The sequence below is a fragment of the Cyrtonyx montezumae genome, unplaced genomic scaffold (genome assembly GCF_038088225.1).
Source record: "Cyrtonyx montezumae isolate F1298 unplaced genomic scaffold, pur_monq_1.0 scaffold_7, whole genome shotgun sequence".
NCBI classification, from domain to species: Eukaryota; Metazoa; Chordata; class Aves; order Galliformes; family Odontophoridae; genus Cyrtonyx; species Cyrtonyx montezumae.
The window spans coordinates 21,252,239-21,265,686 of NW_027072078.1; the positions used below are offsets into that span (position 1 = coordinate 21,252,239).

At 43.9% G+C, this 13,448-nt stretch overlaps 1 protein-coding gene across 1 annotated transcript in view; it reads right to left on the minus strand.

Annotated features, from left to right (window-relative positions):
• The window catches only part of LOC136057954 (unconventional myosin-X-like), a 68,473-nt gene that overhangs the window by 40,277 nt on the left and 14,748 nt on the right, over positions 1-13,448 (minus strand). Inside the window, exons 6-15 of the mRNA XM_065751073.1 lie at positions 12,265-12,389; positions 11,475-11,488; positions 10,797-10,881; positions 9,824-9,927; positions 8,956-9,085; positions 7,716-7,834; positions 5,063-5,209; positions 4,304-4,404; positions 1,903-1,969; positions 1,343-1,435 (exon numbers count right to left, since the gene is read on the minus strand). Coding sequence (XP_065607145.1) covers positions 1,343-1,435; positions 1,903-1,969; positions 4,304-4,404; positions 5,063-5,209; positions 7,716-7,834; positions 8,956-9,085; positions 9,824-9,927; positions 10,797-10,881; positions 11,475-11,488; positions 12,265-12,389 — 985 coding nt within the window. The remainder of the gene's footprint in view (positions 1-1,342; positions 1,436-1,902; positions 1,970-4,303; positions 4,405-5,062; positions 5,210-7,715; positions 7,835-8,955; positions 9,086-9,823; positions 9,928-10,796; positions 10,882-11,474; positions 11,489-12,264; positions 12,390-13,448) is intronic.

Consider the following 13,448-nt stretch of genomic DNA (forward strand, 5'->3'; position numbering starts at 1 on the left):
AGCAGATAGAGGTGACACTATGAACAGCTTAATGAGAAGGCCACTCAATGTACAGAAATCACCAAAAATAGCAACCAAAATGTTGTGGGGCATAAAAGAATGCAAAATAATACTGACAGTCTCATGCTGCTGTACAACAAACAGGCACCTTCTTACCAAGGAAACTGCCTTCTGGTTTGATTATTTATCTCAGAAAAGAATAGGGAAAACACCTAGAGGAGTTTGGAGACAAACAGCAGAAAGAAAGAGGAGCTTTGAAATTTCTCCATCTGGAGACAGACTGAAGATGTAGGGACAGTTCATGAAGAAAATACAAAATAAGCAATATATTAATATAAGTGATATATTAAAATACACAAAATACAATGAGAAGGTAAATCAGGCATTCTTATATACCTCAACCTTTAGTATAAGGGAAAAGCCACAGTGGACTGAATTGAAGGCAACCATTTAAGCCTAAAGAAAGGAAATATTTGCACAAAAATACTTCATGAGAAAAAAAAAAAAAGATAATATCTTCATCTATGCCAACAAAAAAAAAGTTTGATAAAGGATATAAATTAGTATGTTTTCAGGCTGGGATGAAGCCTTTATAAGGGGCGCAGGTAACCTACTGGCCAACACTATTATAGTTAAAGTAGTGACTTATTATGTGAGTGCCTGCTACAGGGTTAGATTTGCTTTCTTTTCAGTCTATTACGACTCTGTCTACTATGATGATCAGAGTGCTGGTTGTACTGAGGACAACGGTCCCAAAGGACAGGACAATGATCTCACTGTGGATTCTGTGTCCCCAAGACAACTTCTTGACCTGCAGGAAAAAGTCCTCCTACTCCTGTGTCCAGAACACAAGAAAGAGGAGGAAAGAATGTAGCTAATTAGGAACAATAAGAGTTTCCATTAAAAGTCATGAAGCAAAAACCATCCCCAGCCCCAGGAGATAGATGTGACGTGCTCTGGAGCAGGCTGCTGTGAGTCAGTCGGCAGAAGAAAGCCACCCACGGCACACGGCCGCATCCTGTGCCCGCAGCGCTGCTCCACATCCCATCACAGAGCAGCAGAGCCCAACCTCCATCCCAAGCCACAAAGTCCGATCTCCACCCACAGTCTGCAGTATGCACACTCCCTCTCTCTGTGCACAAGAAACCATCTGCAGGTTCATTCACTTATTACTTTTGTTCAGCACAACCTTATTAAACACTTGCAGACTCGAGCCTAGGGCATTTCAAATTTCCTGCACAAAGCACATACTTTACATCAACAAAACCTTCACTTTCAGCTTTGAAATGCTGATGGGGCTAACATACTGATCATTTGCCTGTCGGGTTATTTTCTTACTTACCATATGCTGGCTGTGAAGTTTTTCCAGAAGGGTGTTGTCTGTGCCTTTGGGGAATCGACTCTCTTCATTCACCAAAGCCAGTAGACCCAGTTTCTACAGCCAAACAAGAGACAGGCTTTTACAGACAGCAGAAGCCTGAACTGCACAGCATCAAGCCAAGAAACAGAGATTTGAACAACGCAATGAGCAATAACCCACGAGTTATATCCAGCAAAGCTCAAGCTGAAAGCAGAACTCTGGCTAGTCAACACATTTATCAATCTGAATAGAAGTGAAGATTATTTATTAAAAATAAAAATAATCACATGAAGGTTTTACTTAAACTCCACTCCATATCTCAAATTACAACACTCTCTCTAAGCTTACCCTCACCAACAAGCAGGGGTACACTTTCTTGAGCTGGCACCAGGGCTAAAACAGATCACGCTTCTGGTGGGTCATAAAGGAAAGAACATCTAAGCAACTACTTGTTTTTAAAATCAACAGCCCCTGTGAATGACCCCAAGACAATCAGCCACCACCATTGTGATCCCTGGAATCTGTCCCAGACTGTTGCTCACCTTCTCGATAAGGTCCAGGCACTCTGCATTATCCATCCAGTCAATAGCTTCCCAGTTTATCCCTTCCCTGACAGACAAGAGCAAAAAATATATGTGAAAAGGAAGGTCTGATGCTCTGAGCTACAGGAGAAAAGTGGCTGAAAATGGCTTTCCCAGGCCTGAGGAGTAGTTGGGCTCTCCTGTGCCCAAGGAAGACTACAGGTGAAGCTACTTACTGCCATTCTGATACAGCATTCATCCAGGTGAAGGCTAGCATTAAGACAGTGAAGGTGTTCCCTACAAGCCTCCAGCCTATGTGTCATATTTGCAGACCCAAAGCATTCAGAAACCTGTAGCCAACAGCTGGGAGCAGCAAACCAGAATCAGTTCTTAAGAATGGGAAAAACTATCTACCCCCTAAATGGAACAGATTACCTCATTGCTTTAATGACAAAAGTACCAGCTCACAGCTTTAAGTGCTTGCAATGTGTGTCAGAAAGGCTATGTATGTTTACCAAAAGGCCTCTTGGATTACTTATGACAGCATTAAGACCTCCCAGAGCTGAAGGAAGTTTCTGGAATCAGTGCATTCACCATTGAGTCAAGTTGTCTCAGGTGTCACAGATCACTTGTCTAATTGAATGACAACACACATAGAGCTACTTACTAAACCCAAAGAAGCAGAGCAGGTACTGTGAACAATGAGCTTTAATCATACCACCTTACAATAACGTGAAGAGTAGTCAACAATAGAATTCTCTCATCCTTCCCAAAGTTCAGTCATGGAATTTAAACTTCTATGTAATCATCAGAAAAAATAATATCGCAGTGATACCATTCCCAACAAGAGCTTCCTGCAAGAGTGGAGTTGGCCTGAGCACATAAATAGCCTTGCAGTTTTGTCATCTTTAGAATTTCATGAATTGCCTATTCAGCTTCTCCTTTTACATGGCTGCTCTCATTTGCCCTCACTGACCCTACTCAATTGCTTTGTTCACAAACATAAAGGCTTCTGTTTCAGAGCAAGAAATGAAGCGCTTCTCTAGCAGGCTCCTCTAGAAACTGCGATAATCTAGAGCATCTCAGGTACTTTGCAAAATACAATCCAACATGAAACTTGCAGAAGAAAAACAACTGTGTAGAAGGTCCCATGCCCTTTAAGCTCAGGAAGCAGCCTGATTTAAATCTCCTAGCTGAGGAAAAAAGGCATTTTCACAGCATTGGAATCTCTAGATCAGAAAGAGCTGTCATATCTACCATCACAGAATTTGCATTTTGCACACCAAGAATCCATCTGCTTAATATCACCTCAGATAAATCATCTCCAAAGTTACCAATAAGTAAGGCAAGTGGCCATGTGTTCTAATGGCTTAAACTTCAAGACCTTCCTACTCAGCTGAGAAAAAGAAGCTGGACTTTCTACAGTTTTCAACATTTCAACAAATTGAAAGTTTGTTTTGCTATTTTGCAAAAGTACACATTGCGAGGGCATGGCAAAATAAAGGTTGATAACAAACAGGCACACAAGAGGAATGGGCAGTGGCTAATGGTTTGCTCTTTTAACTCAAGAACTAGAGGGAGTCACAACAAACAAAAGAAGGCCGTTCTTTGTGCAATAAGTGGATGAGTTTGGGAGTTCCTGTCACATCATATGTGACCACTGAAAACTGGCATGGGTTTCCGGAAAGACTGTGGAACTTCCTGGAACAGGACAGTACTGAATGCCAGTCACTAGGCACATGAAACCACAGCCAACTATGGTACATCTTAAGGAAAAAGTGGAAGGAAAATGGGAGAACACTAGGAAAAAGTATCTGACACGATTCTTTGTTCTTTCACTTTCTTTTAGACATACACTTTCAGCTGATGCTGGAGAGAAGACAGGATTTTTGACTAACAATGCAACTGCTCTTCTGATCCTATCTTCAGCAAGCGTCAGAAACAACCAGCCTGACTGTGAGCAGTGCACTCAAATAGAAAGGCATAGAACAGGAAGAACTGTGTGTTCAGACATAACTATCAAGGCAAAGATTTTACAGGTCTAATAAAGGAGTTCAGTATGTAAAGGGTCACAACTTTCAGGAGACCCATATCATGATGCAATGGATTTGGACAGTGTTTACAGAGCCAGGCAAAAGTCAGTGCTTAAGCAGAGTTTTTTCTGAGTCTAGACTCAGATTCATGAGGGTCACCATTTGATAACAGGAGAGGGTTCAAAATCGTGCAGGACAGACAGCTTTTGCTTGGAGACAAGTGACTTACGCTGGCAAAGAGCACACAGAAGGTGCTTCGAGATGCACCCAAAGTCAGGGCTGTGCCGAGACTCAGCTGCATTTCTTGCTTGGACGGCACAAAGGAGGAATTAAGTCCTATTTTCTACCACCCACAAAAGCAACAAAAGCCCTGCTCCTCCATTTGTCACCTGTTGTACTCCAGCTGCTCCAAGGAGAAGATATGCTTGTTGAAATATTCCTGGAGCTTCTCATTCGCATAGTTAATGTTAAACTGCTCAAAACGATTCACCTATGGGAAGAAACAAAGATTACAAAACTTAAGTTCTGGGACAAGAACATATCTCCTGCAACAGTTACAGGGAAGGTGGCAGTCCTGAAACAAAGCCAGAGGGCATGGGGACAAGAGGGTCACATGGACGCAAGGAAGACAGTATAGGGAGGCCCATCAGGAGAGCAGCTTTTGTAACTCATGCTTGGTTAATGCAATGGGCCTAAATGGTAGTAAAGGATGCTAAAGGCAATCACATTTCTCTTCTTCGCAAAGAAACATTATTCTGTAAAGGTTAGGTCACCGGGCTTTCTCTTCTGTGAAATGTCAAAGCAGTCACTAAATATTTGCTCACTATACACTCCTCATCAGTTGCAACCAGGAGCATTACACACTAGATTCACAGCAACAGGCAAAACAGGTGCAACCAGACAATGTACTTGTAAGAACTGTACATTTAGAGTTTGTGTCACAAACCAGACCTTGAACATCAGTCTGCACAAACACAGGTACCAAGAATGGGCATCTGAATAGACTTTGCATCTCTCAGAGGAAGGAGAGTGTACAACTCCTAAATGCTCTATGTATCCTGTGAAGGATAGCAAACTTACAGAACATCCTCCCTGCACCAACTGACATCTCCGAAACCAACAAACCTAGTGAAAGACAAAATCCTGACCTGGAAATTCTCGAAGCCAAAGATATCCAGGATGCCCACAGACTTGAAGTTTTCCTTGCCTTTGATCTTCGTATTAATCTTGCTAATGAGCCATGAGAAGCACTGGGAATACAGTGCCATGGAGAGGGAGTCCCGGGAATCAGCTGCCTGTAAATGCAGAAGGGAACAGTAAGTCACAGGGGGAACAGAAGGCAAAAGGGGCACCAAGAATCTCTACAGGACTTCAGATCCCTCCATTCCTCTTTTGATGCTTCAGCCTCTGTATTGATTATACATGGTGCAGGACTTATATAGTCAATGTTCAAGTTTGCAAATAGTCCAGACACACACAGACGTACCATGTTTGACCTTCAGGTAACTGAGCTTGAGAGGCTGAAGGAAGCAGAAAAATCACTATGTATGTTGGACCAGGTGCCGGAGTAGGGAAGGTGGCAAAAATAACTCACAACTAAGAGCCTGCAGCGGTCATCTGCACCACTTGAGCCAGTACTTGCAGTGACAGAACAGCACAAAATGACAGAACATCCTGATACCTCGGTTCAGTACCCTTGTACCCCAGAAGGGGGTGGATTGAGAGACCTTCCTGGAGCTGATTCTACATCCCATGCAGAGATCATAACCAAGAGAAAAAAAGAGCTTAAACTGTGAACACTAACAGGGAACGGATAATTGTGTCTAAGTGTGGGAGTGAACGTCCAAAACTAAACTTCTGAACTCTCAAACAGAAGTAACTGGAATGGGCTGGTTGTGCTTTTTGATAGCTCTTGGACTAAGTAAAAGTGGCGTGCCCCAAATCCTTCAATTAACAGAGAGCCACGAGACAGAACCACAATATAAGAGGCTGATCATATGCTGGGCTTCCACACACAGGCTACTCAGATCAAGAAACTGGGCCTTATGGTTCTGGGAAGGAGGCCAAAAAGAAGGGTTAACAAAAGAAAATGATCTCAGAGAGAAGGGAGCCAGGAAAGACCCAAGGTAAAGATCCTGACTGGATGAATTTGAGTCCCCCCAGCCCCTCAGCTTGCTCCTGGGGCACACCAGCTGAATCCTCCTTTCCTCCAAATCTTGCTGGTACTCTCTTCCTCTCTCCTCTGGGGTAGCATCTGCTCTCCAGCAGCACAAGGACTAAGACGCACAGCAACCTCTCTTCTCCATAATTCAAAGCGCAGGCATGCAAGCCTTCTCCAGGTATTTCTTCTCTCCAACAGGTGGTCTCTCTCACACATCAAGACAGGGAAGGGGCCCAAGTCCTCTAGCACCTCTGGCTGCAGAATCTGAGTAGAGCCAGAGCTCCCCATCCAGTTACATAGCAAAGCTGCTTCCCCCATAACATAGCATGAGATTTTCAAAGGCCCCTTTCACACTCCCAGCCCTGCCCGCCTTCAGGCAAGTTCATCCGTTCAACCCACTGAAATGTCAAAGCTCAGATGGGCAGCAAGCCCGTTACAGAAGGAGAAATCCTTGGCAGCAGCATCACCACATTCCTGCAACAGCAAGTAGGAAGAGATGAGCACAGCACATGGGGGCTAAAGGCCTGCAGAGGCCCACAGGGCTGCTGGTCAGTGCAACAGGCTCACAGCAATGGCCCATGAGCCATGGCATCCACTTATAGCAGGAAAAGAAGATGTTTATAAAATTACTTATGAGCAAGTATTGAAGGAATCTAATTGTTTACTTTAGAAAAACAGAATACAAAGTGAAAAACTTCACATAAACTGAAGCCTGTAAAGTGAAGAGATGGGATACTGACGGTTGTCCTTGTCTGAAGGCCATTTTTCAGCTCCAGTCTCCAGTGCAGCTGGAGCAAGAGTACTTAAAGAGGCCATAAAACTCCTTTGGCTGGAAATCAGAAGAAAGATTGGACTGACATCTGTCAGAGGGAGCCCAGAAACACTGGTTTCTCTGCCAGCGCATGGGACAGATCAATAACCCTTTGCTGTCTTGTGCTTGCCCAAGATTTCCATTACAGATGCTTATTTTGCTATAATGCAATACTTATTTTGTCCTAGTAGCAGCAACCCTCATTCCCCAGTGTCATGCCTTTTATTAAAGACAACAGATGATTTGCAGTTATCTATGCATGGGCCTAGAACACCAACAGTGCCCTCAAGTGACCAGTGAGGCCACAAGTTACAGCTGGGAGGAACAACACTGCAGCAAGCCAGAGAAATGTGAGGTGAGCAGGACTGGCTCCAGCAGACAGTACAGGTTTGGAGACAACCATACACAGAAGTTTGGTGAGCTCTTCTGCTCACGTGGATGCACAAAGAAGACACTGTGGGGTAAAAGCTTAACACCTGGTATCAGTTTTTACCTTCCAATAAATGCAACATAACTTAGGAGTTCCTCAGGGCAAAAAGCATGAGCGCATGCAATAACCACAAAGCATCTGATGCAACTTCTGCACAATAGGAGCACAACCAATTCCTGGTGACTGAAGGTGACCTAAAACTGGTACTGTGCATTGCCTTCCCTGTAAAGCCTGAATAGCAGAAGAGGCAACAGTGTGACCTTAACTACTGCTAAGGGCGAAAGACTGAAGGACACAGCTGAGAGCTGAGTGGCGTAACATGGAACTCTAAACTTGAGTGGATGATAGAAAGCCTGGAAAATGTAGAAGTAGCAGAGCATAATACACTAGGACACTTACCTGCTCCACAGTAAGAGGGGAGCTGATCTCTTCCCCACGCAGAATCATGGATCTCTGAGTCAGGACTTCAGAAAGCTGGAAGGCATCTAAGCCCAGGAGGTCACTGGCAATGTTCAGCACTAACAAGAAAGATGGACACGCATTTTTTTTCTGCATGGATCCCCACCAGGGGAAGGAATCCACATTCTTCAGCTCAGCATGGAGTTTCCAGGGACTTCCCTAAGGCAAGCAATTAATCCCCAGCAAGAGAAAACCCTTTACCCAATTCTTCTTGACACACCTGAAGCTGCATACTCACATACCTACTATAAAACAGGATCAATACTCATTAGGAGCTGCAGACAGACACTTGTTAATGTCAGCCCTTCTGCTGACAACAGGGAGAGCAGAACATTGGGTGAAGCTCAGCACCAGCAAAACATTCACTGAGTGGGAAGATACATTTCCTAAATTAGCCACAATAGTGCAGCATGGGATTGCTAAGCTTGCATGTCCAGAAGAGAGGAAATTAATTTTAGACTTAAAGCATTCACAATATATATTCATTACTTCTATCTGTCTTGAAACTCCCTTTGTCAGCCCGGCTCAGGCTGGCTATCTGTTACAGAGTGCAGACTGGCAGGAGCTTCAGAGGAAAATCTGAAATAGATTTATCTATGTAACACTGTAAAGCGATGGGACATACAGCAATAATAATGGGGTGGCAAAGCCTTCAGCTGCCCAAATGGAGCAGCTGTGGACACAGAAACAAAGGAAGAAAATCTGCTTACCTTTGGAAAGCCTCAGTCATACAGAGATCTCCAGTGAAATATCCTTACCTCCACTGCCAAACCTTAAATGAGTTTTGGGAAGGGGTGGATCCTGGCTTCAACCCTTCCAGTCACTCATGTGCACTGCATGTGCCTGAGCTTCCCTGGTCTTGTTCTGCCTTCCAAGTGCTCAATCACTGGTTCAAGCTGTGACTTAGCACTTCTGCTACAAACTAAAACTTCTCCTTGCTCCTATTTCTTCTTGCTCTTTTGTGAGACAGTGGATTCAGTTTGAGTATTAAAGCCCAACTAAACCATATTGGTGCTTGAAGCCATTCCTCCTGTGGCAACGGAGGCAAGGCTAAACTGCAGGGAATCCTCTGGCAAAGGCATTGTTGACCAGGATAGGGAGAAAGAACTGCAGAGTAAACTTGGTTGGGGTCTTATGGGGGGTTTTACATGGCTGACCAAGTCATGAGGATCCCACTTACCTGCTTTGGTTGTAACCTGGGCCCCACCAGCTGTCATGAACTCCACATTTCCCAGGTGAAGAGTGCCAGAAAGAAGTTTGAAGATGTCTCTGATCTCTTCAGTGCTGAAGTCCACCACCTTCATGGCAGTCTACAAAAAAAAACACACAGCCAGCATTGGCTGTAGATACAGCCAAAGTACAATGGAACCACCACACTTATGCCCTGAGCTCTCTCCTCATCTGAAGTATAAATGACATACCGTTGAAATTTTCTGTTGTATTGGAGATATTTCCTTCCTTTAAATCACATCTAAGCAGGAGCTATTGAAATCCTAAGCTGCCTCTTCTCACCTTGCCTATTGGTTCCACCTACATTACTAGAGCCCTCAGGCTGATGTCATGCCACCTGTCAAACTAAACATGAATTGCATATTCATCCAGATAAAACTCACAACCTCTGGTAGTTACAGATGTCAACTGAAATCTGTGTGGCATTTCAGAATATGCCATTTGCAGGGGTGGTACAACTAGAATATCTCTGGTGAATGCTACCGTTAGGCCTAAGTGTTCTCCTTTGAACGGTCAATGTGTTTTCCAGGATCAGAACATGTAGAGAGCTCTTGGGAATCATGGGGCAGAGAGGTGTGGTTCATATTCCCAAGAGTCTCCATCATTATAAATTATGATTCATCCTTGACTACTTCCCAGACTCTCCAATTCCTCTACACTAAAAACACTCTGAGCCTTGTTTTTACCATAAGCAGGTGCAGCTGAGTTTGCTGAACACCATATTTTAGTGTAGGGCAAATCAATTATGTCTGTGATGTCTAGATCCTGCAGCACGCTTAGCCCATGAGACTGTGCCCTAGAAGCTCTGGAGAACTCACCATGACCTTACTGAACATTTCTCCATCATTCAGGTTCTCATCACACACACAGCCAGACTGGTTCAAGTACCGATAAGTCTCTGGCTCAGCGAGGGAGAGGCTCTCTGCAACAGTGAAGGAAGAAGGGGAAGAGAGAGACAAGAGTTTATTTAGCAAACGGTCTTTTCCTTCTATGATCTTGGTCCCCTAAAACAATGGGTACAGCCACCACAATATGTTCATCTAAACAGATTCCATACGGCTCAAAGGGTACACCTAGACAGTGGATGCACTGGGTGAGAGGGAGTGCAGGAACAAAGCTTGCAGACAGTAAGCAAAATTATTTTGAACAGTCAGGCCCCAGTCTGCCTGCAGAGACACAGAAGAACATTTCAATATGGAACTGACTTGGAAAAAAGAGAAAAAAAAATTAAATTCAATCTTGTTAAGCATACAGAAAAGTCTACCTTAACTTGTATATATACTTTAACTATATATACAATGGACAATGACCTCTAAATTAACTCACACCACTTGAGACAGTTCAGAAAGCCACAGTAAGATTTCTGAACATGTCTCAGTGCTGAGCAGCAATCAAAAACTGATTGCTGAAAATTACACAGAAGGAACACAGTGCAAAACATAAAATCTGAATTAGGTCTCTGCACATATATTTGGCACAATCACATCTTGAATACTACCTACAGATTTGATCTCCCTTTACAAAAAGAATAGAGGAAAGATCTATGGAGAAAGAAGAAAAGGATGATCAAGAGGTAGAAATGCACTACAGACAGTGGAAGAGAAGCAGCTTGGGATGCCAGAATAGAAAGGGAGACAGAGAAGAACAATTTGCCTAAGAACAGAAATTATTTTCTGTGCTTTCTCAACGCACCTATCACTAGTCACAGTCCCCACTACTTCCCATTGCTACCAAGGCTTTACAGGCTGGACTGCAGAGGGGTTTAAGCAGTACCCCAGAAAACAGAGTTACCTTTCAGCTCCCCGCTCACACCAGCCAGCAGAGCATAGAAGATGTGGTAATTCCTCTCTCCAGGGTTCTGGTGTACCACTCTGTTCTGAAACAAAGAACGCAGGCGTAGCCAGCAGGAAGAGGCTGCACTTGTGGTTACAAAGGCGGAGGGAAGATGGGATACAAGTAAATCTCCAGGGCCAACACACAAGAGAGTCTTCCTCCAGCTCAGAGATGATGTTGCCTAAACAAGATGTACATCAAGATCTTGTCTTGTGTGGCTGTGCTGCTAAGCATATAACTCACTGAGAGTTTGCCCACGGGAAAACAGAACCTTGTAGGTTCTGGCCTTGCTCCTCAGTGAGGCTCCTGAGCACAAAGTAAACTGAACCAGAGCACAGTTGATGACATTTGGAGTTGTACCACCATAAGCCACTCTGTGGAACTGAGTTACTTGCTGTCACCTTTTCCCCTCAGTAAACACATTTCTTAGGCTCTCTCTGGAATTCCCAGTGTTTACTAAAGGCAGGAGAACAGGCTCAAATAGATACAGGAACTCCTGTTCATCCACCACCCTCTTCCTCACTTGGGGCAGCTGTGGTAATGACATCTGAAGAGCTAGTGTCTGCATGCAGCTCCCAGGGATGGAGGCAGACACTGGCACTGCTTCACCATGGCTATGGTAGAGGTGACACCTACCTTTTCCAGTAAATCTGAACCACGTGTTAAGGAAAAAGCATCCAAATGACATACGGCTATTTCTCCCTATTCCCTTTCCACAGAGGTATTATGTGCTAAAGAGACATATAAAAGGGCAGGGTCTGATAGAGCACAGGACCTGCACAATGGTGGGGTAAGGTAACAAAGAATGAGCCATACTATGGCTACCTAGAGAGATTAGAGAGGTCACTCTGATCCAAGAGCCTGTGTTTCACACAAGTCTTGCAACAGATCTCCGGGTTTCTACAAGAGACAGCTATCTTTCATCTACCGACAGCACAAAGAGCACAGACTAAACAATCCCAACCTGTTATTTACAGCAGTAGTAAATTCATCTGGCTTCTGCTCCACTGGAAATTGGTGTGGTTTGCAGTCATCGGCAGCTTTGAACACCAACATCAATAAATGCAGCTTTAGCTGCCTTGCGTAGACAAGAGATGTGTTACAGCTTTTGGGATTGGGCTATGTGGGCAAACAAGGAAGAAACTGTTGTTTCACAATCTAAGTGGACTGCATCCTCCTTTTTCTGTCCTTCATTAAGGTTTCAAGGTCCACTGGAGGCGGCAACCCCAAAATGAGGAGCTGTAATTGCTGCTCTGAATTCCTCTCGTCCTCTACATCCAAATGTTGCACGGGAGGTACTGACTTGGCTTGGTTTCACCTTTCTAAATAATCAATAAATGCTGACCAGCCATTTCCTGACCCACCCTGAGCTCTTCCTCCTCTTCACTCTCTTCAGCCCTTCCTGGTCCACCGAAGAAAAGGATACAGTCAGTGACTCGTCCGCCCTGGATGTGCCCATGCTGAGAGAAGTGCAGCTGGATGAACTTGCCAAAGCGGCTAGAGTTGTTATTATAAACCGTCTTGGCATTTCCAAAGGCCTCCAGAATTGGGCTGCAAGGAACAAGGAAACAAAGACAGGACTGGTGATGCAATACTGTTACAACAAAGCCTGTGCTCAGCCTTCTGCCATTTGTACAGCATGCACTGCTGGGAGAGATTCATTTCTTAAAGCACAAGACTGGACAAGCAGGATGAGCTCAAGGGCAAGGAAAGATGGCAAGTGCAATCTGTCATCACGCACTACACAATTTTAAACCTTTGGGATTGACTTAATTAAATCAGACCCTGATCAGTGTGGGCAGCTGGTGTTTGTTCCATTCAGGGCATTCCCCACCAGTGCGGCTTCAGAAATGGCAAGACCCCAGCTGGTTGTGTGCTTCATACAGCAGCATCCTGCCAAATGAGTTAGTATTTTGTTCAGGATGTTCAGAAACATCATCTAGTACAAACACTGTAGCTTTAAACCACCTGTTTGTTTTTTTTTTTTTTCTTCTTTCTGCTTCCTCTTTTGAAAAAGAAGCCAATTCAAGCAACCTCTTAAAATTACAGGCACACAATTTCAAACAAACAAACAGTACTAAACTGATTTGTCAGGTCCTGGTCCTACTACTTAAAAACTTGCTTAGGTTGATACAAGCCACATTATTTCCAAGCAGAGGCGATACATACAAATTACATATCTGAGAACTTTATTCGAAGAGAGTCACATCATCTACTTCAGAAAAAAATATTGGGAAAAAAAAACCACAAAAAATATCTATAATCAAACTTCAGATGAGCGATGAGTTGAAAAATTCTGTCTGTTGGTCACCTTCCAGTCTTCAGGAAGTTCAAACAAACGGGCAGTGGTGAGTTACCATGCAGTTTGGTTCTTGCACCAGGGAAAAAATGCTACTCAAACTGACACATGGAATCCAGGATTATAATATTCCATTTTGCCATGCAGCCCATTTTAAAATAACCTGAAGGCCTGACAAGCACAGAGCCTGGAGATCCTACAAGCATGGCCTGGATGTTGTCATGCTCAACTTTTTTGAACAAAAAAAAAATAACTGCAGTTGTTACCCTGAGAAATATGAGCTTTTTAAATGTCTCCATCTGTCTGCTGCG